General features: G+C 60.5%; 2 protein-coding genes across 3 annotated transcripts in view; both read left to right on the forward strand.

Moving 5' to 3' along the window:
* Positions 1-14,859, forward strand: part of CRABP1 (cellular retinoic acid binding protein 1) — a 658,055-nt gene that overhangs the window by 279,566 nt on the left and 363,630 nt on the right. The window lies entirely within an intron of this gene.
* On the forward strand, positions 1,330-11,267 carry LOC126959314 (A disintegrin and metalloproteinase with thrombospondin motifs 7-like). Its single transcript, XM_050798194.1, is given in 10 exon segments — positions 1,330-1,520; positions 3,375-3,519; positions 4,120-4,181; positions 4,183-4,201; positions 4,614-4,759; positions 6,135-6,304; positions 6,628-6,761; positions 7,990-8,110; positions 9,349-9,804; positions 9,807-11,267. Coding segments are annotated over 10 exon segments (1,848 nt in total). The 3' UTR covers positions 10,211-11,267.

Here is a 14,859-nt window from a genome sequence, read left to right on the forward strand (position 1 = left end):
ACCCACAGGGCTGAATCCAGACTCGTTCTTGCTGTGTCCACAGACTCCGTGTCCATCAGGCCCTGTGTGTGGGGACTGTGGTAAAGGAGACAGACCTCCAGGTGCCTGTCCTGCAGGTCCTCACACCAGGGGGAGATGGACAGATGACAGTTGGGGATGATTGGCACCAAGGCACGCAGTCCTCGTGGGCTGTAGGACTGGGGAGAGGGGCACCAAGCCCTCCTGGGGTCAGGAACAGTGACTCAGAGAAGGAGCCTGCCCTCTAAAGGCTGACTTCCACCCCGAGGAAGAAGGGTGCTAAGTGGAGGGCAGGCTGGGCAGAGGCCGGGGCCACGCGAGTGTACGGTGGGGCAGAAGAACCCTCAGGAGGTGGCAGGGAGGGGGTGCTGGAGGGTAGCATCTGGAGCTTGTCCAAAAGGGTTGACCTGAAGAACTCTAAGATCCTTTCTGGGCTGACAGGTGCTTTAAGGGACCCTGGGGAGAGGTCACAGCATTTCACTGGTGTCAACTTGGACTTGGGTGGGAGAAGGGGAGGCCCTGGTCCCTGCTTTCCTCGAAGCCAGCATTTCTACAGGGAGAGAGACAGGCTGGGTCACATGTGGGATCTTTCACTTCACCCCATGGACCCCCCCATTCAGTGACTCCATGACCAGATCCCAGGGGTGGCCAGGGGAACGGGCCCACAGGTGTCTCCTGTCAGTGGTGGGCAGCTCTTTGCAGTCTCGAGGTGAGAGTGAGGTTTCTGACCAGAGTCACCTACTGTCTGCTCTGACCTCTTGTGGGACTGCCCAGCCGCACTATAATTAGCCTAAGGAGGGGCGTGGAGGGGAAGGGCTGACGGGTTTGGGGATCTGGGTGTGTCGGCAGTGCAGAGGAGCTGGCAGTGAGCCTGCCAGAGGAAGGAAGGGCTGGCTGCCGGCCGCCTGTGTGATTTTTCCCAAGAAGACACTGCTATTTATACCCCTGTAGCTTGGGATCAGCTTCTTGCAGATAAGGACGTGAAGGCCCAAGGCCACACAGCAACTACAGCCAGGCAAAGAGTAGAACTTGGGTTTCTGACTCCCAAGACAGCACCTGGGCCTGATTCTGGCAGTGGATTCTGTGAGGGTCGCCTCATGCTCCCGACTTCTCCCACATACCCAGGGTGGGCTGAGAGGTTGTTGTGGCTTCAGCTGCCCAGCAGCAGGCCCACAGGAGCCACACGAGCAACGAGTCAGCACTGGGGCAGCCAGGAAACAGAAGGGCTGGGCTGTAGCCCAGGGACTGTTGGTGCCAGGATGAGGCGCATGGGACCCCTCAGCCACGGGATCAGAGGACCCCCTGGCTGGGATGGGTGAGCCCCCAGTCTACCTCCTGGAGCCACGGAATGCTAGCGGGAAGGAGGGAGCCCAGGGCCAGCTGAGCCCACCAACCCCTGCTGACACTCTGCCCCGGGTGCAGGCCCAGGGAGGCTCAGGGAGCCCCAAGCCGCAGGAGCACTTGGGACGCTCCTTTCTCCCCGCCAGGCCTTGGCTGCCATGGTTTTGAACTTGTATTTGGGGTGAAGTATTTGAGGCCAGGCTCGCGGCTGAATGGGAGGAGCCCTGCACTGGGGGCAGCTTAGTGAGTAGACACAGCCTGGTGCAGGCAGCCTGGGCCTGGCTTCAGATCCTGGCCATCACGTCCCTCTTGTGTGACCCAGGGCAAGTGACGTATGGGCCCTGAGTGTGTGAGGAGAGATGATGGTAGAGTCTGCCCGGGATGTTGTGAGGAGCAAATGAGAGGGTATGCCCCCAGTACCCGGGGCCAGCCTGGCACGTGGTCATCTTGGGCACTAGAACTGCATCCAGCAGCTGCTCATCTGCCAACGCCTGTGTTCAAGGGTCTGTTTCTAGCCAGCATGGGCAGTCTGGGTGATTCCAGGAGGATTCCAGGGTTCTCAGTAGAAGTCTGGTCACCTTGGCTTTCTTCTCTGCAGCTCTGGGCAGAGCCAGGGGCTTGTCACTGGCCAGGGGACTTAGGAGACCACACAGACCACCCACCCCACCCTGGGTCTCCCAGCTGCCAGGCCTGCTCCTCTGAAATCTGGGTTTTGGGATTCCATGGTCTGATCTACCCTCCCAGCCTCTCTCCACACCTGCCTTCAGCGGTCTTGGCCCTGTTTCCAGACCCTTTCATGTTCTCCCAGCCTCTCCACATCTCGGAGTGTCTTTCTCTCCCTGCTGGACTCCAGGATCCATCACCTTTGCCCTTCTTCCCTGTGCAACCCCCCGCCTGTCCCAGTCAGGACTGTATGCTCATCCTGGCCCTCTGGCCTGGCACCACCTGCCCTGAGGCCACCCAGACTATAGAACTGGAGGGTTTGTGCCTCCCCATCTCCCCTGCCTGGCTAGAGGCCCCAGGTCCCACGGGTCCTGCCTCCCTCCGTTGCTTCTACCCAAGCCGTGGCTGCCTGGGTCATCCCCAGCCCTGCATGTCTGCGTGGCTCAATTCTCCCCAGCCACTGCTGCCCCCAGAAGGCCCCAAACCTTCCTCCAGGACAGCAGTGAGCCATAGGTGGGGTGGTCAGCGGGTTAGGGCACTCCTGCTGCTAAGCCATAGTGGTGTCTGCCTAAGGTCCAGCAGGGGCAGCAGGCTGGTCACTGGTCCCAGAAACAATAGCATGGCCAAGGGCTGTACAGAGTGAGGCAGGGTCAGAAGTGGGTGCCAGCCAGGCCTGGGCTGCTCTCCCCAGGGCCCCCACCTCTGTGCTCCCTGCCTCGTGGTGTTGTGTCTGGGCAGCCTTGTCTTTGGCACACCGCAGCAGCAAAAGTGTATGGTGGACACAGATGGCGCCTGCTCATGTCTGCCATTTTCCCCACCACCGCTGCCAGGGAATGCTGGCTGGAGGAAGGCCAGAGTAGATAGGGTATGACAGAGGCCGGAGGCCAGCCCTGTCGGTGGGTGGGGGAAATGGACAGGCACGGCTGCCCTGCCTGGGTGGGGCCATCGGAGGCTCTGTTGTGTCAACTGTGATGTGATGTTCTCTGGATCCTTGTTGGGCCTGGCTCCAGGGTCTGGGCTCAGGGACGGAGGCTGCAGGGTCAGAGGGCAGCGCCACATGAGGGCTTGGCGGTCCAGGAGGCCTTCTGAGGGCAGGGCCCTGGCAGCGTGTGCAGAGGGCTGGGATTGGGGTTGGGATTGTTTAGCCAGCTGGAGTGCCCAGGAGGTGAGATGAGAGAGGCCGGGAGGGCCTGTGCTGCTGGCTGTGGTTGGAGGATCAGCTGAACCGAGCGGGGAGGCTGGAGTTTCCTATAGCTGTAGGGCTCTGTGTCCCCTCCCACCTCTCCTCCTCTCCCGGCCCCACCAAGACTTCTCTGGTGGGTCTCACAGGCTGCGCCCCCTCCATCCTCTAGCTGTGGGTGGGGCCCGTGCCTGGACGACCCTCCCACCAAGGACATCATCGACTTCCCCTCGGTGCCGCCTGGCATCCTCTATGATGTGAGCCACCAGTGCCGCCTCCAGTACGGGGCCTACTCTGCCTTCTGCGAGGACATGGATGCGAGTGGGGCCGGTGTGGGTGTGGGGGTGTGGGGACCCGGCAGGAGGGCTCAGGGGACAGCTCTCACCAGCCCGTGGATGCCAGCCTGGGAGTAACCTCGCCTGGCCTGGGCTGCGCCCCCGAGTGATACTGTGAGACGTCAAGTGGCCTGTGGGAGAGGCCAGGGATGGGCGGCCACAGACCCAGCTCTGATTTCTGGGTCAACCATGGACCAACTGTGACACTTTGGGCAAGTCCCTTAGCCTCTCTGGAGCTGGCTCATGAGAGGGAAAAGGAACCCCAGTGGGGAGGGTCTCTTTATCCTGGAGAAGATCACCTGAAGTGATCTTCCAAGGGGAGTGTTTCCAGAGGAGGGGCTGGGCCGGGAGAGGTGGGGACAGTTGGGGATGGCTCTGAGCAGCGCGGCCCCGGGCACCTCACACCACCACATGGTCCGGGGAGGAAGGTGGGAGCAGGCACACAAGAAGGGACCTCTGGGGGTCAGTGGGCCCCTGCCATGTGGAGGGGTGCCCAGGGGACCCTTGGGGACAGGGAGGGGGCAGGGTGGGTGGCGGCACTGGGAGGGGGTGAGGGTATGGCCCGTGTCCTCCTCCTTGCAGAATGTCTGCCACACACTCTGGTGCTCTGTGGGGACCACCTGTCACTCCAAACTGGATGCAGCCAGGGTGTGGGGAGAATAAGGTAGGGGATGTCCCCAGTCCCAGCGGTGGGTGTTGGAGAGGCCAGACCTGCTGTAACCAGGCCCTGGGGTCCGCCCCGGCTCACAGTCTTGCTTGTGCTCCTAGCAGAGCCCCACACTCTCTGCCCCCCAAGGCCCCATCTGCAAAGCGGAGGCACTGGGGCCAGGGCTTGATTCCATGATTCCCCAGGGTGTCTTCAGCTGAGTCAGCACGTGGGCTGTTTTACTCCCTGCTCAGCTCCTCCCTGTGGCCTGGGTCACAGATGATTGTGATGATTGTGAGGGGGTCTCTCTCACCTTCCATCCTTCCCCTCTGTGCCTTTCGCAGCCTTCCCACCCACCTTGTTCTCACTAGGGTGAGGATGACTGATAGGCTGGGGGGTGGGGTGGCTCTACCTCCATCTGTCTCGGTAGTGGTGTCTCAATGGGGAGTGCGTACCCGTGGGCTTCCGGCCCGAGGCGGTGGATGGTGGCTGGTCCGGCTGGAGCGCCTGGTCCATCTGCTCGCGGAGCTGTGGTGTGGGTGTACAGAGCGCCGAGCGGCAGTGCACGCAGCCTACGTGAGTGTGGGGCCCAGGGTGCCCTGGGCAATGGGACAGAGGGACCCAAGCAGTCAGCCGATTGCAGGAGCTTGGCTCTGTCCCAGCCCCTGGCTCTTAGAAGCGTCCTCATAATGGTCAGTCCGAGTGTCCAGGGCACCCTGAGTCACTTTCAAGCAGTGTTCCGGGGGCTGACAGGGTCCCCACTGCTGACCCCTTTCCAGAGAGCGGGACACTGCGGCCCAGAGACTAGAGAGACTCATCAGAGGCCACATGGCAAAGCAGCTGCTGGCTGGAAGGAGGCAGGAGAGGGCAGTGGGGAAGAGCATGGGCCCTGGACCTTAGACGGCTCTGAGTTCGAATCCTCTGTTCACCCCTTCTCTGGGCCTCCGTTTCCCCGTCTATATAATAGCAGTGCCCATCCAGTAAAGTTGTAGTCGGGGGCAAATGCAGTTTACGCAGGCCAGGCCCTCAGTTTTGCAGCTCGTCTGTAGTGGGCACTCAGCGGGAGGGGCTTGGTGGCCTCAGAGGCACAAGGGTCTGAGATGAGACTGGGGGCAGCGGGAGGATGGGCCAGCAGTGAAGGGGTGGCCTGAGGTGAGTGACTTCACCTCTCTGGGCCTCTGTTTCCCCGTCTAAACGGTGGGGTGTGAAGATCTGGTGAGATGCAGAGGCCAGTGGTACTGTAGACCTGAGGCACTACCCGGCTAATCTTCACTTCCGGAGGCCACCTGGGGCAGGCATGGGGTTCACAGTCAGCCCCACCCAGGGCCCTGTGCTTACCCAAGACTGGCCTGTGGCCCTCCTGCCTCCTGGCCTCCAGGTCTGAGCTGGGTGGGGGCCAGCGACCCTGGCCTAGATGCAGAGGGTTTCAGGAGCTGTGCTCGGTCAGACCTCTCAGCTGGCTGGGGCCCTGGGCGCTTCCTTTAGGCCCGGGCTGGGGTACTGCCACCAGGAGGGAGGCTGAGGACTCAAGGGCTCGTTAGGATGCTGGTGTCATGGGTCGGAGACTTGGAGCAGTCCCTCCAGCCAGTGCCAGTCATGCCTACAGCTTGTCCCAGCTTCTCAACAGCCCTCTGCAGAGGCAGCCCCAACCTCACTTTATACTGGAGGAAACTGAGGCCCAGAGGGTGGCTGAAGACTTGCCCCCGATCACACAGCAGGTTGGGGGCAGAGCTCAGGCTTCCTGTTGCCACCTCCCCGCAGGTCCTTACAAACAGGAAGGGTGTGTCTGGGCCACAGGGTGGGCAGCCCAAGGGAGGAGAACAGCATGCACAAAGCTGGGCGGCAGGCATCTCGGGGTGTGGGTGCAGGAGGAAGCCGCTCACTCTGGGCTGTGGCCATGCAGTAGTATTCACCAGTCCCTCACTAGGGTGCATCTCGGTCCTCCCCACAGGCCCAAATATAAAGGCAGATACTGTGTGGGTGAGCGGAAGCGCTTCCGCCTCTGCAACCTGCAGGCCTGCCCCGCTGGCCGCCCCCCCTTCTGCCACATCCAGTGCAGCCACTTTGACGCTACGCTTTACGAGGGCCAGCTGCACACATGGGTGCCCGTGGTCAATGACGGTGAGTGCTGCCTCCCATGGAGACACTGAGGCTCAGAGGGCTGGGGGTGTGTGTGTCCAAGGTTACCCTGTGATGCAAGCAGGAGGCCCAGTCTCCACCCCAAGCCTGGGCCTCTCCCAATGTCCCCTGGGGCTGCTGCTCACCCCTAACTCTCCAGTCTGCAGCCTTGCAGATAGCTACCAGCCCAGCCGGAGCCTCCAGCATGTTGGTGCTGCTTGGGAGCCTCTAGCCTGCTATGGATGTGTGTCACAGAGGGGTCTTCCTGATGGCCTCCACACTCCTGCCCCAGCTGTTGCTGATGGCTCTTCTACTTGGGTCCCCAGTGAACCCCTGCGAGCTGCACTGCCGGGCCTCGAATGAGTACTTTGCCGAGAAGCTGCGGGACGCCGTGGTTGATGGCACCCCCTGCTACCAGGTCCGGGCCAGCAGGGACCCCTGCATCAACAGCATCTGCAAGGTGTGCCTGGTTAGAAGAGGCTCTCCCGGCCGGGCGCGGTGGCTCAAGCCTGTAATCCCAGCACTTTGGGAGGCCAAGGCGGGTGGATCACGAGGTCAGGAGATCGAGACTATCCTGGCTAACATGGTGAAACCCCGTCTCTACTAAAAATACAAAAAACTAGCCGGGCGTGGTGGCAGGCGCCTGTAGTCTCAGCTACTTGGGAGGCTGAGGCGGGAGAATGGCGTGAACCCGGGAGGCGGAGCTTGCAGTGAGCCGAGATCACACCACTGCACTCCAGCCTGGGAGACACAGCGAGACTCCGTCTCAAAAAAAAAAAAAAAAAAAAGAAGAGGCTCTCCCAGCACTGGCTGCCCACAGCCCCACTGGCAGGCCCCAGGCTCTCTCCTGGGTCCCTCCTGGTCCTCCTCAGGCCACCCTCCTCATGCTCTACCTTTGGGCTTCCCAGCCCCTACCCTCTATGACCTCTAAGGCAAAGCCCCTACAATGCCTCCTGGCACTGGGGACCCCTCCCAGTCAGGCCTCACCCCCTGCATCTCCTTGGATGCCTGCACCAGCACCGCCCCAGCCAGGAAACCAAAGCCCAGGCAGTGGCTTGACCTCTTGCTGGCTGGCTGACCCCAGGCAGTGGTTTGCTCCCTAATAGAAGGGGTTAAATGAGGTGGCACAGGTGACATGAAGGGCTCTGAGCCCCGAAGAATAGTGCTCAGTATTTGGTAACAATTTCTATTCTTATTTTTAATAACAACGATGGCCTCTCCTCTTTGCCTATGTCCCCAGCCACCTACTTGTCCCTGCTTCTTGCCCTCTAAGCCTCTGGGGTATCAAGGCCTGGGCTCTGAGGAGGACCAGCAGGGAGGTGCCAACCCCCAGTGCCTTTGACGTTGAAATTCCCTGCATGCGCTGGTCAGGAGCCCGTGGCGCGTCAGATCCCCTGCCTGCCCGTGGCCTTTGCAGAACTCTTTCCTTCTCTTGTCTCATGTGATGCTCACGACATGCCTTTAAGCGAGGGGTGGGTCTCCCCATCTCACATCTGAGGAAACTGAGGCTCAGGGAGGTAGAGAAGTTCACCTGGGTCAGAGGCACAGCTGGGGTGGGGCAGAGCCAGAGAGAGGCCTCCTGACCCCCACTCCCAGCTTTCTCCTCCTGAGCCTGGCTGACCCTCGGGGCTGGGGCCACAGAGGGCTGGCCGCCAGCACCAGGAGCCTCCCCTCCTTGTGTGTTGCAGAACGTGGGCTGTGACTTTGAGATTGACTCCGGTGCTATGGAGGATCGCTGTGGTGTGTGCCATGGCAACGGCTCCACCTGCCACACCGTGAGCGGGACCTTCGAGGAGGCCGAGGGCCTGGGTATGGGGTGGGACTGCTGTGGTGGAGGGGTGTGCTCTTCACCTGGTGACCCCTTCCCCATCTCCCCTGGACCCCTGTCCTTGGCCTCGTGGTCCCCACCCAGCCTAGAGATGGCTAAGCAGGAAAGCCTTGCTGGGGTGGAATTCTTGCAGGAGTCAGGGGACCCCTGGCCCATGTGCAGAGACCTGTCCCCATGGGGAGTCCTCCTGTCCCAGAGACCCCAGGCAGGGCCAGCCTGGCTTGTGTGTGGCCCCTGGGCCTTTCAAAGAATGGTAGTCTCCTCCTGAAACTTCTGAGACCCCCAGCTCTGTGCCCTCACCTCCGATCTGTTTTGCACACGTTGCTCAAATACGGACTGTGTGCTAGGTGATGGGGACATGCAGGCGAAGCGCTCAGTCCTGCAGGGGGCAGAAGCTTCTGGTGTGACCAGTGCAGTGGAGGGAGGCCCAGAGGGCTATGGGAGCACCGAGGAAGAAGGTCCTGGCCTGGGGAAGTCAGGGAAGGTTTCCTGTAGGAGGTGGAAGTTGAACTGAATCATAAAACTCAGAAGTGATGGAAGGGGCCTTCCAAATGGAGGAAAGTGCTTGTGCCAGAGCCTGGAGGCAAGAAGAGAAGGCAGAACCAGCTATGGGGCCTTGAATGCCAGGCTGAGAAGCTTAGATTTCATCCCAGTGCAATGTGGTGGATAAAGCACTGGCCCTGGAGGCTGCTCATATCCCAGCAGGATGCTCATGCACGTTACCATCCCTGTCTGCCTCTCTGCTCATCTGTAAAATGGGGATAACAATAGTACCTAGGCTATAGGGCCGTTACCCATGAGCTTACACAAGTGCTGAGAGTAGTGCCTGGTATGTGATGGGTGTGACAGAAGTGAATTGAATAAAAGCAGGCTGTGTGGGGATGAGGAGGGTGTCCCAGGAGAAAGGCCTGGGCACTTTGTTTTTTTTAGAAAGAGAATTAGTGTAGGGGATGGATCCAGTCTTATGATGAGACCAGTTTAGGTCCTCAAGAGAGGGGTGACAGGGCATGGCCACGGGGTCAGGATTTGTGGCACCTCTGTGAGGTTTTGGTGACCCATGACACATCTGAGCAATTTTGGGAGCTCAGACTTTAAAGCTAATGATGAAATCTTTGGCATCAGCAGGCGGAGGCAAGTGGGGAGAGACGTGAGGGAAGCGGGTGGGGATAAGCAACCTTCTCACCCTGGGCGCAACCTACGCACAACCCTTGGCTGACAGGTTATGTGGACGTGGGGCTGATCCCAGCCGGCGCACGCGAGATCCGCATCCAGGAGGTGGCCAAGGCTGCCAACTTCCTGGCACTGCGGAGCGAGGACCCGGAGAAGTACTTCCTCAATGGTGGCTGGACCATCCAGTGGAACGGGGACTACCAGGTGGCAGGGACCACCTTCACATACGCACGCAGGGGCAACTGGGAGAACCTCACGTCCCCGGGTCCCACCAACGAGCCTGTCTGGATCCAGGTGCCTGCCTCCCGAGGCCCAGGGTGGGGGAGCGGAGGCGCAGTCCCCAGGCTCAGCACCCCTCATGGCAGGTCTCGTCCTGGAGGAGTGAGCCCTGGGTCAGTCACAGAGCCTGGCTCTGAGCCAGGCCCTCCTGCTGTGGCCTCTACCTTGGTTTCCCTATCTTTAAAATGGCCCAATGGTGTAGCTGCAGTTCACAGAGGTGGCTGGGGTTGGCTCCTTTAGGACTGGGTGGATGGAGAAGACACCTCGTGCTCACGGGCTCCTGCCTGCCCACCCAGCTGCTGTTCCAGGAGAGCAACCCCGGGGTGCGCTACGAGTACACCATCCACAGGGAGGCAGGCAGCCATGGCGAGGTCCCGTCACCCGAGTTCTCCTGGCACTATGGGCCCTGGACCAAGTGCACAGTCACCTGCGGCAGAGGTGAGAAGTGGGGCAGGCACAGCCCCGCCAGCAGGGACTTTGTCTGTGGACAGGGACGCTGGCTTCAGCTTCCAGCTCACTGCTGGGCCACCACGGGTTTGGAAGTTGGCTTCTCTGAGCCTCAGTTCCCCATCTGTGAGATGAGGCTGGCAACCGCCCCATGTCCCAGGCGCACTGGGAGGGTAAATGGATGAGGCAGGTAGGTGCTGGCTCGCGGCGCATGCTCATTGTGCTCCAGCTCCTGGCGTTGTCCCTCCAGCGGACACAGCTCCCTCTCGATTGTGTCCTTGCTCAGCTCCGGCAGGTCTTGTGCCTGCATTTCTGCTGCGTCCTGGAGACCAGTCCAGTGGCCCCTCACCACCCTGACTTATTTCCCTGAACTATTTATGAAAAGTAGGACAATTTCTTTAACTCTGACTCTTCCTCCCCATATTTCCCTCAGTCTCCCCCAATGCTCCTCAGTCCCCGCTCTCTTTATCTCCTCCCCACTGCTCCTCGGTCTCCCCTCCGCCCTTCCATGTCCTCCCCACTGCTCCTCAGTCTCCCCTCTGCCCCTCCATCTCCTTCCATACTTCTCAGTCTCCCCCCATGCCCCTCGGTCTCCCTCCTGTCCTCCAGTCCCACCCATGCCCCTCGGTCTTCCTCTCCCCGCTCGGTCTCCCCCGCCGTTCCTTGGTCTCCCCACACCTCAGTCTCCCCCTTTGTCTCTTAGTCCTCCCTTTTCCCCTCAGTCTTCCCATCGTTGACAGTCAGTGTCCTCAGGGTCTCAGAATCGGGAATCTGAGATACAGACATTTGAGCATTCCTTAAAATGCCATTATGATGACAAAACGAAAATGGAGAACTGGGCAGATACCTTTCAAAGCTAGGAAACCCATGTTATCTAATACAGCTGTTTATTTTTATTTTGTTTTATTTTATTTGAGATGGAGTCTCAATCTGTCACCCAGGCTGGAGTGCAATGGTGCAATCTCAACTCACTGCAGCCTCCACCTCCCAGGTTCCAGTGATTCTCCTGCCTCAGCCTCCTGAGTAGCTGGGATTTACAGGCACGCGCAACCAGGGCCCTGCTGATGAGGTAATGGGGTTTGAGGCAGGAAGGGCCTCCCTTCCAGGGTTCTGCTAATCCCAGTGGTGGGGGGTTTCCTGGCCAGCTGGGTCCTGGTGGAAGGGCCTGAGCTAGACGTGGTTCTCCACAACCCCGCTGCTGCCACACACACACACACACACACACACACACACACACACACACACTCATACACTTCCTTCCTGCAGCCCCAGCACACACACACACACACACACACACACACACACACACACACACTCATACACTTCCTTCCTGCAGCCCCAGCTGCTCTCAGCAGTGCTGAGGGCAGAAAATGGGGTGGCCCTGGAGTGTCACCTAGGCTCCCCTCGCCAGCTGTGTGGCCTTGGGCTCCATTTCCCTCTCAGGGCCTTCATGTGCTGAATAAAGGGGCTGCCAAGCCCCATCCTTGCATAAATGAAGTCTGGGCATGAAGGGCCCAGCACTGCGTGGGCATCGAGGGGATACTCAGGCAAAGCGGCTTCTTCCCCTCTACCAAAGCCACTGTCATCCCCAATTGCAAGGTCAGGGAGAGGGCCTGGGGCCAACCCTGCCAGTCTAAGGAATCCAGAAGCTGTGGTGTGAGGAGCTGCGGCCCCTGTGCTATTGGCTGTCTGCTCCCTACTCCTAGGACAGAGTCCTCAGCCAGGGCCCTCAAGCTGGCATTCGGGGCCCCCTGCAATCTCCCCGGTCTGCCTTCTCCCCTTGTCCAATACAGCCTTCTCTATCTGCACTGGTTCCTGGGCAGCCCTCATTCAGGCTCAGAGTGGCCCATGCCATGCCTCGTTACCCTGCCTCTGGCAGGAGTGGCCTTCCTGCCTCAAACCTCAAGGCCCAGTGGCAGTGCCCCCACCCTGTCCTGCCTGCCCTCAGCATGCACCTAGCCAGCATCTCAGAGTGCTCCTGTGTGTCGCCTAAGCTGGGTGCTGGCACCATGTCTCTCACCTTCAGGGTTAGGGCTGGCCAGAGGGAGCAGGGTGGTTATGACCCCCGGGGATGAGGACCAGATGGGGCAGAGAACAGGAACTGAAGCACCTGGGGGCCTAGAACCAAGGACGGATGGCCCAGGAGGCTCTGGGCTTGCAAGGTCTCCCAGGGGCGGGTGTGAGTGAGCTGCAGGGAGTGGGCTATGGGGGCTGGTTAGGTGGCTGAACTAGAAGCTGTCCTAAGTGAGGAGTTTTCTGCCACCAGTGAACAGTGGAGGGGCGGCTGGGAAGGTATCTTGGACTTGGAGACCTGGAATTCCCAGGATGTTTTGCTGGTCTGTGGGACAGTTGGTGGGACATGTGGAAAGCCAGGAAACTCCAGAGTGTGTGGTCACTGCAGTGACACAGCATGGCCACATCCGTTTGCTGTGGAGGTGGGGTTGACAGAGGAGGGAACGAAGGCCCAAGAGGTGAAGCAACTTGTCTGAAGTCACCCCAGGCGACCAGGATGCAGGCCTGCAGATGTGCGCTCTGGAGCTTTGCCTGGAGCTGGGGTGGAGGAGCCTGCCTGCTGCCTCGTGCCCTCTGCCGGGCCTGGGGGATGTCCCAGGCCCAGGGATGGCTGCTGTCCTCCTATTCCTCCTGCTGGAGTAAGCTGGGTCTGTCAGCAGCAGCAGCAGCAGCAGAATCAGGAGCAAGGCCAGGAGGCTGGAAACAAGCCACCTCCCAAAATAGCTCTGATAACCACGGGGCAGGAGGACCCAGCCAAGCCTCAGCCCTGACAAGCACAGCCTGGAGCTGGCCTGGGCTCAGTCCCTGGTTTCTGCTGACGGCCTCTAAGGCCCACTCTCTCTAGGCTTCGTGGCCCACCTGAGAAGTGGGAGGTTGGCCTGGGAGATAGGACCCTGTGACCCAGAACCCGAGGCTGAGTACAGCCCCCGTGGCTGGAGGTGGTCACGGAGGCCTGGCAGGACAGATGTACTGGGGCAGGGGGTGGTGGTGGGAGTGGATGGCAGAGGCTGCTGCAGGATGGCAGGAGGTCCCTGGGACCACAATTCTGTGCCAGGATCTGTTGGGAAACACCAGGGGTGAGCAAGGATGGAGATGGGGTGGCAGGGCGTTGCCCCGGGTAGGCTTTCACGGGCATGTGAGGGCATCAGGGTGGGGTCTCAGGACCTTTCCTCCAGAAACCTCAGCCCAGCAGCGCCCGTTCTCGAGTCCTGGGGTTGGCCATGAGCAGGTGGGACAGAAACAGCAACAGCTGGAGACCTGCAACTCTGGTTCAGGACCCACTCCAGAAACTGGGGCCCTTTGCTCGGTGGGGAGCTGCTGGAGCCTCCTTAAGGTGGTTGGCATGGGGAGCCAGGTTCTGGGTACCCCAAACCACTGGTCCTGATGCCCCTCTGCCCCCCACTCCAGGCTGTGAGCGGGACCGCCTGTCCTTCGGATTTTGTGAGACACTGCGCCTACTGGGCTGCTGCCAGCTGCCCACCGTCTGCACCCAGTGCTGCCGCTCGTGTTCTCCGCCCAGCCACGGCACCCCCTCTCGTGGCCATCAGCAGGTTGCCCGCCGCTGACTGTGCCAGGATGCACAGACTGACCGACAGACCTCAGTGCCCACCACGGGCTGTGGCGGAGCTTCCACCCCCTGCGCCCTAATGGTGCTAACCCCCTCCCTACCCAGCGGCAGGCTGGGGACCTCCTCCCCATCAAAAAAGGTATTTTTTTATTCTAACAGTTCGTGTAACATTTATTACGATTTTACATAAATGAGCATCTACCATTCCAAAGCACAGTGTGACTTCATCCTGGATTTGGAGAATCTTAAAAGTCAGAAACTCTTCCCCCAACCCCTCTGCCCAAAACTCCACCACGGCAGCACCTTGGCAGGCGCGGCTTTTCACATGCTCCTCTGGGGCACATCTGCAGTGGGCAGAGCAGCAGTCGGGTCCATGAGAGCATGGCGTCTGGTGAGGCACAGAAGGCCTTAGAAGCCGGGGGCTGCTGCCCAGGGAGGCCTGTGTGCAGAGGGTGGGGTTCTGGGGGCAGGAAGGTCTTCTGGGCAGGGGCACAGCTTGGCCCTTACTTGCTGCCCGCCTGAGGCCCCACTCTGTGGTCCTCAGAGACTTGTTCCACAGGGATTGGGCCCACCTTGTCACTTGCAGGGACTGCCCCTTGGAGTGATGGGGACTGGGGCCCCCGGGGGCACCTCCCTGGCCCTGTTGTATCTGTTGATTTTTCTGCAAAAAGTGGGCAGAGAGGAGAAGAGCAGGCTGGCCAGCTGTGCCCTACTGTGTCTGTCCCAGGACTTGGAAGGGAGGGAGGGAGTGTGGCCAGGGCGGCTGCCTACAGGTGCATATCCTGCTGCTCCCCAATTCAACATGCTCACCTCATTTCACGCCAACACACCCCATCCTCAGAGGAGGAGCCCAAGGCTCTGAGAGGAAGTAATTGGCCCAAGGGCACATGCCCTGCTGACACAGGCCCATCCTAGGCTCTGACTGTCCACCTCCAAGCTCCAGGCCACCCTGAGCAGGTGGAAGAGGGAGAGGGCCCCGAGCAGGCCCCAGCGGCGGCTTTGCACAAAGCGGGCAGCCTGCCAGAGTTCACGCAGGAAAGCAAGTTGCTGGGCAAGCTAGCGTGAGTCCAGCCCCGCTGCGCCGCCCGCGGGTGGAGGAGTGTCAGGAGTGCTTCCTGTCTGTCTACAGCAGCCCGGCTGGCCCAAAGAGACCCTGGGGACCCATGCTCTGAGTCATGGCTTCCCGGGCCTTAGTCAGAACTGCCCCTGGTGGCAGCCCCTTCCAAGGGGTGGGGAGCAGAGCCTGTCGACTTG

The sequence above is a fragment of the Macaca thibetana genome, chromosome 7 (genome assembly GCF_024542745.1).
Source record: "Macaca thibetana thibetana isolate TM-01 chromosome 7, ASM2454274v1, whole genome shotgun sequence".
Lineage (NCBI taxonomy): Eukaryota > Metazoa > Chordata > Mammalia > Primates > Cercopithecidae > Macaca > Macaca thibetana.